Below are 14,912 nucleotides of genomic sequence, written 5' to 3' on the forward strand. Positions count from 1 at the left end.
GTAGGACGAAGCGAGCATGGCCGGGGAAAGCTGGTGCGTTCTGGCGGTCGACCTGCTGGCTGGCTTTGGGGCAAAGGGGGAGTTTTTTTTTTTTCTACGGCCAAGTCTGCGCCAAATAGTCACGATGCCAGCTTTTTGGTCTGTGCCGGCGTTCTAGGCCGAAGCATCACTAATCTGGAGACAAAGGGGCTAGCTACCATTTCTTTTCGCTCTACTTCTTTTTCTACAGAGACGTTGAAATACGAGAGTGGATAGCCTGTCGTTCATTGTGTAGAGCGTTGTTTTTAGCTAGGTGGTTAGTTATAGAGGCTTTTTTTTTTTTATTTTGTCTCACTAGTTAAGGGGTGGATGAGTGTTAACCAAAGTAGCTCCTTCACCGGCCAGTGAGCCTCGCCTTCTCGTTATACGGGGCCTCACGGCGGCGGGAGGACAAGATGCAGAGGGCGGTGGTGCCCTAGGAAGCCGGTTTAAGAGGAAGTGCAGAAAACTGGAGCGAAGAGCCGGGTCGATTTTGTGCCATTCGTATGAGTATATTATTATAACCGTTCGCGGCCAGAGAGATGGCCGACACATCCCCACGTCTTCTCCCGCTAGATGAAGATAAAGAGCCAGTGGCCTTGCAGCCCTCTGCAGCAAGCGGAGACGCCGGCAGGAAGCCGACATCATCTCCACCAGACCCCAAACTCTCCCCGATAGCCAAGCGCGCATGGAGCCTGGTAAGCGAGGCCGTGCAGCGGCGAGACACTCTTAACGAAGATGCCCGAGAGCGGTACCTTAGCGCAGAGGCAGCAGGCGTCGGCAAGCAGCAGCTATGCCAATATCAAGACGAGGAGTTCAGGCTGCGATTCATGTGGTCGACCCTTATTGACAGCTTTCGGATGCACTGTAATCTTGAGCCGAGCTTGAGACCATTAGAATATGAACTGGCCAGAAAAGTCGCAGAAAAGATCCTGTTGTTCCGAAAACGGTCGTTTTATAATCGATATTCCATGATCTTTGAGCGCATAAATGGCAGAGGCACGCTGGGATACCAGTCGATACCAGACCCGTACGACAATGACCTGGCTGATTATTGGAGGCCGGCGTATATGGCCATTCTCAAGGAAAGGCAGTATCGCGAAATTCCAGCCAGATTCGCCCAAATTCTGCCCTCGACTCTTTTCCAGATGGCGTGTGACCACCTAGGTATAAATCCAAAGAGATGTTTTGACGAGATACGAGATTTTGTCCGACAGGGACGGTTTTCTTCGGATATTCTGTCTCTAGTTAAGAGGAAACAGCTTGACCTTCTCTGGAGACAGATCACAGTCGATATCAGGGAATTTCCATTCATCTTCTATCCGCACGAAATCGAACATACCAAAAGGCTCATGATCGCTAACACCCTATCCAGGATACTAAGCAGATGGTGTAACTACACCTCCCCCGTCGACTACAAGGAGACTCGCCAGTACCATGAGGACGCCAGTATGTTGAACGCCACGGATGGCGTAGGAGGTATGGCGGCTAGGAAACGTATAGCCGAAAGCATTGCCAAATCGATATCTGCTAGTGATCTCAAAGATCGACGAAAGCTTTTCGCAGACCTTTTGTCCAAAGAGCTCGTCATTGTTAAAGCAGCTTTAAACACAGCGAAGTTCGAGGCAGGTTGGATGCAGAAGAGTGCCGAGGGTTGTACACTCCTGACTGTCGAACTGAAAATGATGCTCGACCTCATCTACGGCGATGAGAGAGTCGAGATATCACAGTTTAGTATGTATGGAGAGCAAAGCTTCCCACTGGTCGACTGCGTTGGTGGGACTCCTGCCCATTGGAAACAGGAGAGGTATAAGTTGTAAAAGGGGTACATGGATGATGTTCCGCCCCGCTTGCTCTGCTGCTGCCTGCCTTCTTTTGACTAGTCAAATGATATCTGCCGTCTCTTTTTCTCAGGGTACCAGCAGTGATATTTCAATATCTCCTTCATGTTCCATTTCTAGTAGCTGTGCTCAGCTGCTAGATATGAAGTTGTTCAACGTAGCCTCCCACTTGTTATACCCTTGATAAATAAGAAATCGCCTCAAAACAAGTGAACATCCCTATTATTTCCAATTCCTCATCCACCCTCAAATATACTGGTCTTCCAATGCAGCTTCATCTCTCCGCTTGTCGTTTTTTTTTTTTTTTTTTCCTTCTCTTCACTTTTTGCCTCAAAGATTTTGGTATGAAATGGTCACGTGCAAACAAGGCATGAACCCTAACTTAATCGTATCCTCCTGAAACCAGTAAGGAAGATGGGAAGTAAATATAAAAAGAATAAATAGCATAAAAGGGGCTGAAATCCCGTCTAGTTGGAGGGTGAGAGGCATAGGGCAAGGTCACATTCACGGGTGATTTGGTTGGGACTCAACGTCATCTGGGAAAGCGCTTGGAGCATTCTCATCACTGATATCAAAAAAGCCAACAGGCGACCCAGGACAGGAAAAGAAACATCCTGATTCTGAGCTGGGGCTGTCTTGACAATCTTCTCTGGATATCTGATTATTAGTGAGCAGGGGCGGCATTGAACCAGCCTCGAGCAACTTTTCCGGACAGATACGAGACTTCGGCTTCGTGGTATTGACGTTGTTGATGGCATCTAGCAGGTTACCAAAGGCAATGGTTAACTCCTCTGTCAGGTCAGGCCTTTGATGTAAGCGGCTGCTAAAGTCTCCAATGATATAATCCTTGTCCTGCCTCGATCGCAGATGATCCATGCTCGAAATGATTTGCATAGTCTTAACATCTGCATACAAGGCCACGGCCTGGAGTAAATCCGGTGCTTTTAGACGTGGACAGTCCGAGTACTCATGCCACCTGTCCAAAATCAATGACAGGACATTATGGCTGTTATAAGTGATGGCGGTGGTCAAAGGGGTGGCTCCCTTTTTTGAGATGCAGTTGATATCTGCGCCATACTCAAGAAACAGTAACGCAAAGCTAGAGTTATCAGTCCGGGCAGCGTGGATTAGAGGCGTGTCTCCGTCCGTACCACTTGAATCAGGGTCGGCCCCAAAGTCCAGCAGGTTCTTCAGTAGCAGGATATCAGTAGCATTGCGGGCTGCCACATTCAGTGGGGAGCCTTTTTTCACTCCCGTAGGCATTGGAGGGTCTGGATGGGCTCCAGCCTCAAGTAACAGTCGAACACAGGCCGTATAGCCCCGAGCAGCTGCATTTGATACTGGCCCGGATATCTGTACATCTATGATGTTTGGATCAGCTCCGTGGCTTAACAGGGTAACAACAGCATGGCTATCTCCTCGTGCTGCCGCCCAAGCCAATGGAGTCCGGCCCATAGAGTCCTGAGCATTGATATCTTCCGGATGCAGTTTTACTTCTTCTTCTAAGCTCCGAAGTGACAAACCAAGAACAATACGATGTGTCTGAGTGAAGTTTGACTCGTCGATAAAATCATCATAATGACCACCTCGAACAATTAGCCGCAATGCATCAGTGCCATCCTCCGGGAGGCCTCCTTCAAGAAGAAAGTGACAGGCCTTCATCCGAGGGCTGTTATCCGACATGGCTATGGGTCTGTAGTCCGGATCTGCACCTGCATGGAGAAGAAACTCGCAAGTGGCATATTTCTTACCGTAAAGCGCCCAGCGAAGAAGGGTGTAGCCTCTTGCCGGACTTATATCTCTCGGAGAAGCGAGGCCATTGGCAAAGAGATACTTCAAACCTTCTATATCCCCAGCCAATGCAAATTTCACACACTGCGCGTCATCAGGAACACTTCTCAAAGTCTGGAGCTGGAAAAGGAGACCAGTATTGGCTTGATACCCTGCCTGCATACGGAGAATGGTTGAGTTGTGTCCCATGGGGAACCAGTATTCCATGCTGATCTTACTCGCACGGTATTTGGTACATGTATCAGCATCGCAGCTCGGTGACAGATAGGGGATCCCCGAGCATCCAATAAACAGTTGTCCTAGAACTCGCTCAAAGAGGCCAAGCGAGGCCCTCCGTAACTGTGTATGACAGGCACACGTACATGCTGGAGCACAGCGAACCCGATACGGAGTAGCCGGTCCACTGTAAGTGCTTAACCCACCATCTCTAGGTATAGGGGCTTTCCTTGGATGGGGGGAGTGTCGTCTCGCAGCAATGATATTGTAGAGCGGTCCAACTTGGGTGAACTGTTCTTCCTTGACTTTTTGTGCCTGGGAACGTAGCAGCTCTTCAACACGAGCCACCCGCTCGTCTACGTGCGAAAGACTGCTGATCAGCTGGCCTTGCAAAGCAATGTTTTCTTGGGAAGATTCCCTAGTGATAATGGATATGGCCTCCAACTGAAGACGCATATCAGTCATATCTTGTCTGGAAGAGAATCAGATCAAAGAAACACAGATCAAACTAGGCAGCAGAGATGCAACAGTGTAGTACATACGAGTTCGAAGCACCAAGCATGATGTTCAAATCACATTTGACCGACCTGATTTCCTCCTGCAACCCCTGGAGCCTGGTCTTTTCCTTGCTAAAGGCTCCAAGAGCAAATGGAACCGCAGCATCTCGATACGCCGTTCGCAGTCGGCCTACAATTTCTTGCAACTCCAACAGCTTGACCTCTGCCTGTTTCACCAGGTGTTGAAGAGACATCCGTTCACTGTCGAGTACCGCCGTCCGCCTTTCTGTGAGCGAAGCGAGCTCAAAGAGAACGATCTCGAGATCAGCGACTTCATTGTTCAATGCATGGAGGCGCCCGGGAAGGCTGCGGCAGAGAGACCTCAGCTCAGTGAAAGCAGAGCATATCTTGCCCGCGACGGTGCCCACGGCGATGATGCTTGCCGTGACCGAGAGAGGGTCCATCTTAATATTAAACAGTGGCCAAATATGAAACCTTCACAGCTGGAGTTTGCCTATTGCCCACATCCATTAGATCTTATTGGAGCAAACTCAAACACAAACTCCGAACGAATCACAGGCGGCGTTGACGTCTTCTAAGCGCCAGGGGTGGTCTTAGCGCCGCGGGTAATCCCGGCTGGCCGACTCAACCTTGCGGTACAGTGTCTACGGGGGGTTATCCAGCCATCGTCAACGCAGCCATCGAGGCCGCTGACTAGTTATTTAAGAGCCTTTGAACCAGACTAGTTCCTTAGCTAGTTATAGTCCAAGATTTCGTGCTTTAACTAGTTAACGAAGCGTTTAGTTATTTGTTATATCCCGGAATCTACAACACCAAGGCAGCCATGAAGTTTGAAGAGAAGTTTCTGTCACTTCAGGCCCCAGAATGGAGACCAAACTATCTTCCTTACAGACGGCTGAAAGCTATGCTGAAATCGACCGCCAAAGGAGGGCATCCGCCGCCATATGAAATCAACCTGAAAGGTACGTTTGACCTTGCGGTTGGTGGTGTGAAAATTTGCGTGTTGTCTGACTTCATGCTAGATTTTATGTCGGCCTTTCGCTGTGCTCTTGGTACGATAAAGGTGTTTATAGATACCCAGTTGCTTACACTCAAGGGCAAAGAGAGCATTGTACTGGAGCCTTATAAACGAGTCCGTCAAGGGGCAACGTCATTGGCCGTGGAGGACGAGTACTTGATATACGGTGAACTCCTTGAAGACTACGACCGGTTACACATGTTCATTAGATTGAACTATGAGGGCTCTCAAAGGATAAATTCCAAAGTTGAAAAATCTCAGAGGATATTTCATACAACACCATATCGTGGACTCGATGGCCTCATTGAGGAACAAGCATTCTGTGAAAGGCAGTGTTTGACGGAGATAGAGAGACTACAAAGAATGATCAGCAGCACGAGACAAGGCAGCAATTCTCTATCTGCTTGCAGCTTGACGAGTCTCTCCGAGGAGTGTTCCGATGCCCGACTTCTCCTTACTACTATGAACAATGATATCCTTGCTAACCAATCCATCAATTTGAGCCGTTTATTGGGCAAGCTAAAGCGCACACCGGATATTTCCAAGGACATGGTCGCCGAAGTTTTCAACACTTCTTTGACAATGTCAATCATGTGCCGGTCCTGGTCATGTACCACAGCTTTAATCGAGAGCCACCCTGCAGAGACAAGATCTTTGGTCAATAGTAGCTGGCTCAATAGTCTTCTCTTGGCTATATTCCGACATTCTCGTCTAAGGTCAATATCTTCCCATGAAATGGATTCACGGATGAGAGAGAATTTTGACCCTCAAAACTTGTTTATGAAACTGTTTAATCTCATACTCGACCATGCTGGGATAAATGCCAAGGATCTTTTAATCACCCCAGATGCTGCCGGTGCGGTTTCACTACAATATAGTGCTCAACTTGGACTCCCGGCGATTTGCGACTTCATTATAAAGTATTTAAAAGAACTGGGAATCTCACCAAGTTCAGTTATATTGGCTGCAAATACAACGGGCATAACACCACTCCAGTGGTCTGTTGCACGGGGGCATGTCCATGTCGCCCGCATATTCCTGGATGCCGTATATTTCGGCATAAATGAGGCCAGTGATAACATACTCAATGACCTGCTAACTATCGCTATCGAATACCAATATGATGAGTTAGTCCAGCTTCTAGCTTCCAGGTGTACTATGGTCAATCAATTCTCTAGTAACGGAGAAACTTGTTTGCATGCCGCTTCCCGGGTTGGCAGGAGGGACTACGTTGATACCATTTTGGAGATTGCTTCTCAACAAAATACGGCAATTGATGCCCAGGAGGAAACGTATGGATGGACACCATTAACTACAGCCAGCATACGGGGGCATCTGCCAATAGTTGAAGCTCTCCTTCGCGCTGGTGCAAATGAGCTACTGTCTGACTATCAAGGTTGGACAGCAAAGGATCACGCAGCGTTTAGAGGGCATTTTGCAGTTGCTAATAGGCTCCAGACGAACAAGGTTACAACACCAACGATCCAAAACCCTTGCATGACTACACCACCTTTTAATCTCGTGGGTGATACTGCGTATCTCATTGTTAACCTAGGGACAGTGCAAAAGGGCAGAGAAATTAACCCCCTTGATTTGGAGGATATTTCAACAATGTCAGGTCAATTGTTACCTGAAAGTGCACTGAGTCTAGAAATCTCCACCTCTGGAGGTACTGCTCATATACTGAGATTACCCTTTTTAAGGGATCTGGTTGATGATACATTGATTTTCCCTATTGGCGACACCTCAGAAACTCATCTCGTGTTTAAACTGCTCAAGAATACTTCGGACTCAAACTTGGGCAACATACTTATTGGCAGCGGTATATCTCTTTTATCAAGCAAAAATGACGCAAATATTTCTTACCATAAGAGCCTGATTAGAGAAAGCACCGTACCGATCTTGGAGAAGGAAACTATGAGACTCATAGGAAAACTTACGTTTACCTCCTTCATTGCTACCCCTTTCCTAGATTTGAATACTCGATCTTCAAGTTTTGAATATCTGGAGAAAACTCGGTCAACACAGTTAATTGGGCATCGAGGTAAGCCAGCAGCGTTCATCCATATAACTCTTTCTTACACTCATTCTAGGTTCCGGGCAAAATACAGCAGACCGTGGCTATCTTCAGTTAGGGGAAAACACTATTCAAGTAAGAGGTAATGCTAATTAAATGATCTGCAGCGTGTTAACTAACCGTCATAGTCATTCATGTCTGCTGCTAACTTAGGGGCATCTCACGTCGAGGTATGCATTATACACTAGTTTTTAATCCTTGAAATTTGAGATGCTAATGATTCGACAGTTTGACGTGCAGTTGACAAGAGATCTTATACCAGTTTTGTACCATGACCTGTCTCTGAGCGAGTCAGGAACTGATGTTGCAATCCACGACTTGACATTGAAACAAGTATGTGATCCGTTTTCCTTCATGCCACAGCCTCTGACGTATCTAGTTCATACATGCTAGCGATATGCAATTATCATCGAGGAATGACGCCGATAGTTCCAGGTCACGCCCACGATCATTATCTCGGAACCAAAAAACAGCGGACAATGAAGCCAGATTAAGAATGAAGCATACGGTATACTTTTCTAATAATGGGTACAAACCCAATACACGGGGCGACTTCATTCAAATACCCCTTGCAACTTTAGAAGAGGCTTTGCTTAATGTACCTGAAGAGGTTGGATTTGATATAGAACTAAGTACGTCATCTCCATACTATTTCCCTGTAAAAGACTGCTTACGATTGCCACGGTAGAATACCCCCGTATCCATGAAGCGCATGCCATTCAGATGGCCCCTATAGCTATCGAGCTTAACACATTCGTCGATACGGTACTCACCTTGATAACCTGCTACGCCGGCTCTCGCAACATAATATTTTCATCCTTCACCCCTGAAATTTGCATTCTCCTTGCAATCAAACAAAAGGCATACCCCATTTTCTTCATCACAAACGCAGGAAAGCCGCCTGTAGTGGATAAGGAGGAGCGAGCTGGAAGTGTGCAAGTTGCTGTCCGCTTTGCAACAAAATGGGGCCTGGCTGGAGTCGTTTTTGCTTCAGATGTGATAGTGATGTGTCCACGGTTGGTGAGCTATGTCAAAAATAAGGGCCTGGTTTGCGCTACTTACGGCCCATTGAATAATACTCCAGAGAGTGTCGAGGTGAGCTAATTATATTCCTTTTCTGTATTCTTATCAATCGGTTTGGCTATGGGGATTTATTGATTGCTGACGGCTGGATTGTAGTTACAAACCAAGTCCGGAGTCGACTTGCTCGTAGCAGACAGGATTGCCCTAGTATCTAAGACTTTGAAGGGTTTAGAATAATTAAACCATATTGGATAGTTTTAGTATCGGTAGTCTCCGCTGCAAAGACTGTCGATATCACTCCACAGATTCAATGAACTCTTTCTTAGACTAACAACCATAGACTATGGCCAGTCTTAAATCGTAGGCATAACTCTCAGGATATAATATGTCCTAGCGGTAATAAAGGTTCAGGGTTATAACAGGCTGTATTCCTCATAACAATAAACAAGAAGCGTCTGGATATTAGCTAAATCCCAAGTCATATATTCGAGATGGTAATTAACACAAACCATCTCGGTCAAAAGAAATAGATAGGCTCAGGAAACCCTCTAAGCTTGGCTCTCTCGCGTAGCCGCCTTGGTGATGGCATCATCCCCCACCACAGTTCATTCAAATCGCCTATAAGAGGTATCTCCCTTGGCTTCTGTCCTCCCAGTAGGTGGTTAAACCCCTTGACTTTACGTGTGAGCCTGGTGGGCGGAGTTATCGCCATTTCAATCTCCGGCCAGAGTGTGTCGGGAATAATCTCAATAGGCACCTTGAAGACAGACTGATACCAATTCTTCTCATGATGGGGATCGTAGGGGTCATAAGGCTCCTCCTCATCGTCTCCATGGGGATTCTCTTCGGTTGATTCCATGACGACAAGTAGGAATGGCGCATCGTCACGCCAATGAAACGAATCGAGGTTAGGGAGGCGGCCAGACAGAACTAAGTCCACAGACTCGGAGCAAGTAGATAGGAAGAGGTTATAACCCATACCGGCTGGTACAGCCTCCTTGACTTTTCTATACCATTCACGAAGGGTGTCCTCGTTGGCGCCATCGAGCTCTTTATCTTCAACCCAATGAAGGGTAAAATTCTTCCGTGCTAACGCAACCTCCTCGTACTCATGTCCTCTATGGTCCTCCACTACATGGTCGAAGGCAATATTTAAGATTTTCTGGGTTCGATCCTTGAATTCCATCCACATCTCCTCGTTATCGTATAGGACGGTGCGGAATGCAACGAATCCCCAAGGGTGGCCATTGGAGTATCGTTGCCGTGATAATTTGAGGTATTCTGGTGCTTTATATTCGGGTGGAGGGACACCCGCATCCCGCGGCTGCTGATCCTGACGTCTCTGATACTTTCGCCTCCTGTAGACTGACAACCTGCCAACTCCCTCTTCTCCGAGTACTTCCTTCAAACCGTCGAACATCTTGATTTTTTCATCCTCGGGTAGAGCGGCAAGATTCGCCTCGGGGTCGCTCAGACGTGCCCAATTCCATCCTTCGGGCCAGTACGTGCTGGAAGCATCCGAGAATGGCTCATCATTATCGTCTGCAGGGCAGATTTTGCTGTCAAGACGCTGGGGTGTATCTGTTGCCATGTTGATATGCACCTCCTCGTCACGGAACATATTCAAATTGAGGGTGCAAGTTGATGATGTTGCTGCCTGGCCCCTTGGCTAACTAGTTAGCTAGTTAACTAGTTAAAGGTATAAATATCACTGACTAGCCCGGTTTCAATATGCAGGATTTCATACCATAACCTTTTACACTTCTTGATTCTTGAATCTTCAGGTTCATATCTTTGCGGAAAATCTTGCCTTATGACAGCTCTTCAGAAGATCCAAGTTCGGTCCAAGAGGGATGACGGTAAGAGATGCTACCCATTCTGGTTGACTCTTTTCTAATATGATCTAGCTCTTCTGCTGGACTGTTCATGGTCTTTTCACCAGTCACCACCAGCCGGGAGTACCTGGCAGTCCATAGACATTATCTTCCATCATTCAGCTTCGTCTGATATCAATATTCCTCTGGATAATTTTGAAGACATCTATGTTCTATCAGATTGTGCAAATTCATTTCAAGAAATTCTCTCCGAATCTCTTGGTTCAACAAAAGCATTGCAATTCATCTTGCAAAGCCTTCTCACTACTGTTACCTCTCAGGGCCATAAGTGTTTGGCAAAATTCATTTTTCCCCTACAAGAGGGATATATTGTGCACTCTGATATCATTCCCTTGCGCCTTCGGGACTGCCAGCATGTTGAAACAGCAGTCTCTTTTGCGGAGCCGCTTAGGACATTTGAGAGCAGTGTAGCTCTGGATGGAGATAAAATAAACAGTCTCTCGGAGCTTTTTTCAGCTGCTGCTGCTGGACTTATCCTTAATCTGAGCCTAGAATGCGAGGAGAATATGCGAATGGAAGCAATCTCCTTGCTCGTTGAGTCAGAACTTGAGAACAGACTGTCCCTCTCATGGATACTACCTGGAACTACGCACCGCAAAACACTCGTCCTTGTTGACGCAAATACTGATCATCCCGATAGAGGCGGCACCGGATCTGGCTTCTATCTTGCGGCCATGGAAGTTGGAGTTAATATTGTGGTCCTGGATAACGCTGGACACTGGCTTCAGGGGCCCGACTATGCCCACTGGCGCGAGGCCTTTATTCCCACCAGATTGACCAATCCAGTCGAAGAGAACTTAGCCGATCACATCACGGAATCGTTAAAAGCATACGGCAAGCCAGTAGATGGCATAGTTACATTTGCTGACACCTACTGGCCGTATATCGCCAAAGTTGCACAGCAATTTGGGTTGCCAACTTGCGCACCTGAAGGGTTTAAAATAGCCACAAATAAGTACCTAACAAGCAAGTTTGCTGGTCATAATGCTCATCTTGCATGTAGCGTTGATGAAGCCCTTGATATTGCCAATAAGCATGACCTTCAGTACCCCCTCATTGTGAAGCCATGTGACGGATGGAGCTCGGAAGGTGTTTCTCGCGTTGATACTCCGGAAGCCCTGGCTCTAGCTATCAAGTCAATCGATGCATCCCGCCATGGAACCGAATTTGTTATGGAACCATACTGTTCAGGCCCGGAATTCGACGCTAATTTTGTCTTACTAGACGGGGAAGTCCTTTTCTCTGAAATATGTGATGATTTGCCCAAGTCAGCGGATATCAATGGCTCCAATAGGCGAATAATTACTAATTTCCATGAATTGGACATCGTATACCCTTCTGCGTTACCCTCCCACGAGAAGGACGAGATAAGGAGCGCATTCTTGGACACTTTGCTCAAGTTAGACTTAAGAAATGGCATTATGCACCTTGAAGGTCGAGTTGAGAACTCATCAGTTGAGTATACCTCTCGGGATGGGGCTCTTGAACTGACACCCGTTGATGGTAAATCTATAAACCGAAAGTCAAACCCCTGGCTTATAGAAATTAATCCACGCCCACCAGGCATGACAGCTTCTCAGATAACTGAATCCACGTATGGTGTTGAATACTGGGCCATAGCTGTGCTTAGTGCTGTGGGCGATAAGACTCGAGTACGCGTTCTATCACAGCCCTTTAAGCACGGAGCCCAATATACAAGTGTCATGGTCTTTATTCCTGCCGATTTTCCGTCTACTTGCGAGGGTATATTTGACTCGGACGACATCTGTGCCGACTTGATAGCACGAAGGCCAGATCTAGCTAAAAACATCAGCCGATGTGCATGTTTCGTTAAACGGGGCCAGAAAGTGCCGCATCCAAACTCCGGTCAAAATACTTTTATGGCCTATTTCAATGTCTTTTCAAGAACGGGGAGAAAAGAAGCGCTCGATCTAGCTCGGCAAGTGAGGAAAGAGATCCGTTATTCATTCATTTGAAACTGGGGCGTTCCTATTACTTGTTATCTGGGAGTTGGAATAAGGGATAATCTCTTGTCAACCAAGGGTAAAATGCAACCTGGTTTGGTTAGGCCCTTCGGCCAAAATAACCCATGGATGGGTACTTTATGAAATGATTCAACACCTATATCATATATATTGTGATTAGTTTCTCTTGTATAAGATTCATATTTAGTTGACAAATTATCTAGACATTTTAATGCCATCGTTTATGGCTGGAGTTTGGAGCACTTCGTACTGTATTCGACGCCTGGCCTAAAATGGCCGAAAAGCCGATGATAGATGTGATCCGACACTGGCCTGGGGGCTACCGTCGAGCCTCACCCAAAAAGGCAACTTTCAACCTCAAAAGTCTCAATGACTTTTCTTATGGGACAGAGTCAACACATCAAGGACTTCTAAGACAAGACTTTGTTACGTACTGAAAAAGTGCCAGATCCTTGTTTTCAGACATGGCTCGTTGGATGCAGACTTCGAATTATCTATTCGTAGCAATGGACAACGACGATCACTTTCTCACACGATAACATCTGGCTTGCCTCCGCAGCCCACAGCCCAACTGGGATATATTGAGATCTGGAGCATCGTAGGATTTGCTTTGCTATAGCGCCCAGCAAAGATAATGGTGTTATTTATCCATCCGACGTTAGCAGGAGATGTTAGCATGGCATTAAACCAGTGGCCTGGGCATTCATCAGCTAAATCGATGGCAGAGCGGTTTTGAGGAGGCAGAACTGGCGAGGAATAGTCTGGCTGTAAGGTCTTTGGAACAGAGGTATTGTGGCCGCACAAGAACAATTAGTTTGGGTACGGGCAGTAACCACTAGTTTTAGTGGCTACACAGTCCTTTACTCAATAGCCATTGTAAAGCTATGGAGACTTCCAATGGGCTTGGAACGTTGAAAAACTGTTCGAACTCACTCTTTGCACAGTACCATGCATCAGTTGTCCTTGATCCGGACGACAAGGGAAAGGGGATAACTTTATATCAGTTTCCAATACGGTCGTAGTAGCCGCGAGGAAGAGAACCGGCCCACGTACTAGCTGTCAACGAAGAGAATGATTGGTGTGTGAAGGGTGTGCTCGACGTGTATGCCAGTATCACGTTAAAGCGCCGTCATTGTGGGCTTGTATGTATATCACAGTCTCGAAAGGACTAATTTCTAGTACATATGTCACATATGTGGCTATTATGAGACCTGGAACAAAATCTTCGTACTTTGATGATAAAAAATAGTAATGAACCATGGGTATAGATGCACAACGGGCTTAGTCGTTTCTTTGTTTCGAAGTATGTGGCCATACAGACGCCAATAATACATAATTCGGACCTGCTGCATAGCAAGGAAAGCCAGGATGATTATCCCTTGTAGCCAAGTCATAGTTTCCGGGGCAGTTATGAGTAGATAGATACATGCCGAGTGTTTTGAGAGCTCTGATAATTAGTTACTCCATATGGCAAGAGATATTATTGGAAAATAAAAAAAAAAATGAACAGACTTAGGGCATTCTCTATTGGAGCTAGTTAGCATGCACCTCCCGATGTCAAACTAAACTCTCCAAAGAAGAAATCAACAGAGCTTCTCATGGTTTTTTTCCCACATTTGCCTCTGTCTGAGAACATGTCAGCCTGGAGTCGTTGTTTATGACATTTAAGCGAGTTAGCGCCAAGACTGTAACTTGCTGACTAACTAGTTAGCCGCGATGGCCTTTTAAGCTTCATAGTTGGAGCTAAATTCTAATGCTTCTATTGGACGATTAACGACTTGCCTAATTTAGTTAGTTCCTTCTAACCAACTCTCTTCCAGGTTCCATTTATCTAAAATATTACTATGTGCTTCCTTCAACAACTACATATGCCATTATCTTCATCGATTCCGCCGTCCACGGTTCTACGATGTCCGTTTTGCTTGGCCAGCAGATATAGCAGGCTTTATCACCTTCGTTTAACCATTACCAGGTAATCCGTGGGAATGTTGGCTCCAGGAAAAAAAGGGGGTGCGAGGTGTTGCATTTCGAATTCATACCGGGATCCCTCGAGGGCATGATATCTAGAAGTTGCTCGGGAGGCTGTTCCAATGGATGCTGCATCATTTGGTGTTTGCATCTTCACTGATATACACCACCTCACACCGTGTCTCCGCACATCATGAGACCTGACGTACATTAACAGCCCTTACTGTCAGCCTACTTATTCTGATGGCAGCAAAGCCATGACACTAACTGCCGAGAACTACCCTTCCTTCCATCAGCGACCCTATCACCCACTATTCATATCGGCACAACCGGCCACTGCCCTGTATCGACTAACTAAATATACATAGCTGGACGGCGTATCTATTTATGGATCGCCAGCATCGCCACCGGGAGCCGGTGCGCCTTCTCCCAACTTTAACGAATACAATTAGAAGTCTATTTTGGCTTCTCGTCTGAAGAGTCATCCATGTCTGTCTAGGGAATTCATCCGAAGTCATAGTGCAGTCGAATTCCTGATGACAAAGTATGTGCGGCTTAGGCA

General features: G+C 46.5%; 5 protein-coding genes across 5 annotated transcripts; 3 read left to right on the top strand and 2 right to left on the bottom strand.

The window, feature by feature from the left end:
• Positions 1–152: 152 nt before the first annotated feature.
• On the top strand, positions 153–1,838 carry TERG_07031 (uncharacterized protein; the record flags this gene model as incomplete). Its single annotated transcript, XM_003232131.2, has 1 exon — positions 153–1,838. The coding sequence occupies exon 1, from the start codon at positions 561–563 to the stop codon at positions 1,836–1,838; it is 1,278 nt and encodes a 425-aa protein (XP_003232179.1). The 5' UTR covers positions 153–560.
• A 525-nt stretch (positions 1,839–2,363) lies between these two features.
• Positions 2,364–4,827, bottom strand: TERG_07032 (uncharacterized protein; the record flags this gene model as incomplete). The annotated part of the gene is made up of 2 exons (XM_003232132.1): positions 2,364–4,338; positions 4,409–4,827. The coding sequence occupies 2 exons, from the start codon at positions 4,825–4,827 to the stop codon at positions 2,364–2,366; spliced, it is 2,394 nt and encodes a 797-aa protein (XP_003232180.1).
• Positions 4,828–5,207: 380 nt separating this feature from the next.
• TERG_07033 (uncharacterized protein) lies at positions 5,208–7,565 on the top strand (the record flags this gene model as incomplete). Its single annotated transcript, XM_047748704.1, has 1 exon — positions 5,208–7,565. The coding sequence occupies one exon, from the start codon at positions 5,208–5,210 to the stop codon at positions 7,563–7,565; it is 2,358 nt and encodes a 785-aa protein (XP_047604692.1).
• Positions 7,566–9,019: 1,454 nt separating this feature from the next.
• TERG_07034 (uncharacterized protein) lies at positions 9,020–10,123 on the bottom strand (the record flags this gene model as incomplete). Its single annotated transcript, XM_003232134.1, has 1 exon — positions 9,020–10,123. The coding sequence occupies one exon, from the start codon at positions 10,121–10,123 to the stop codon at positions 9,020–9,022; it is 1,104 nt and encodes a 367-aa protein (XP_003232182.1).
• A 192-nt stretch (positions 10,124–10,315) lies between these two features.
• TERG_07035 (uncharacterized protein) lies at positions 10,316–12,373 on the top strand (the record flags this gene model as incomplete). The annotated part of the gene is made up of 2 exons (XM_003232135.1): positions 10,316–10,361; positions 10,410–12,373. 2 exons carry the CDS (start codon positions 10,316–10,318, stop codon positions 12,371–12,373), a joined length of 2,010 nt encoding a protein of 669 aa, XP_003232183.1.
• Positions 12,374–14,912: the final 2,539 nt, after the last annotated feature.

Source organism: Trichophyton rubrum (assembly GCF_000151425.1).
Source record: "Trichophyton rubrum CBS 118892 genomic scaffold supercont2.9, whole genome shotgun sequence".
In the NCBI taxonomy this organism is placed as follows: Eukaryota; Fungi; Ascomycota; class Eurotiomycetes; order Onygenales; family Arthrodermataceae; genus Trichophyton; species Trichophyton rubrum.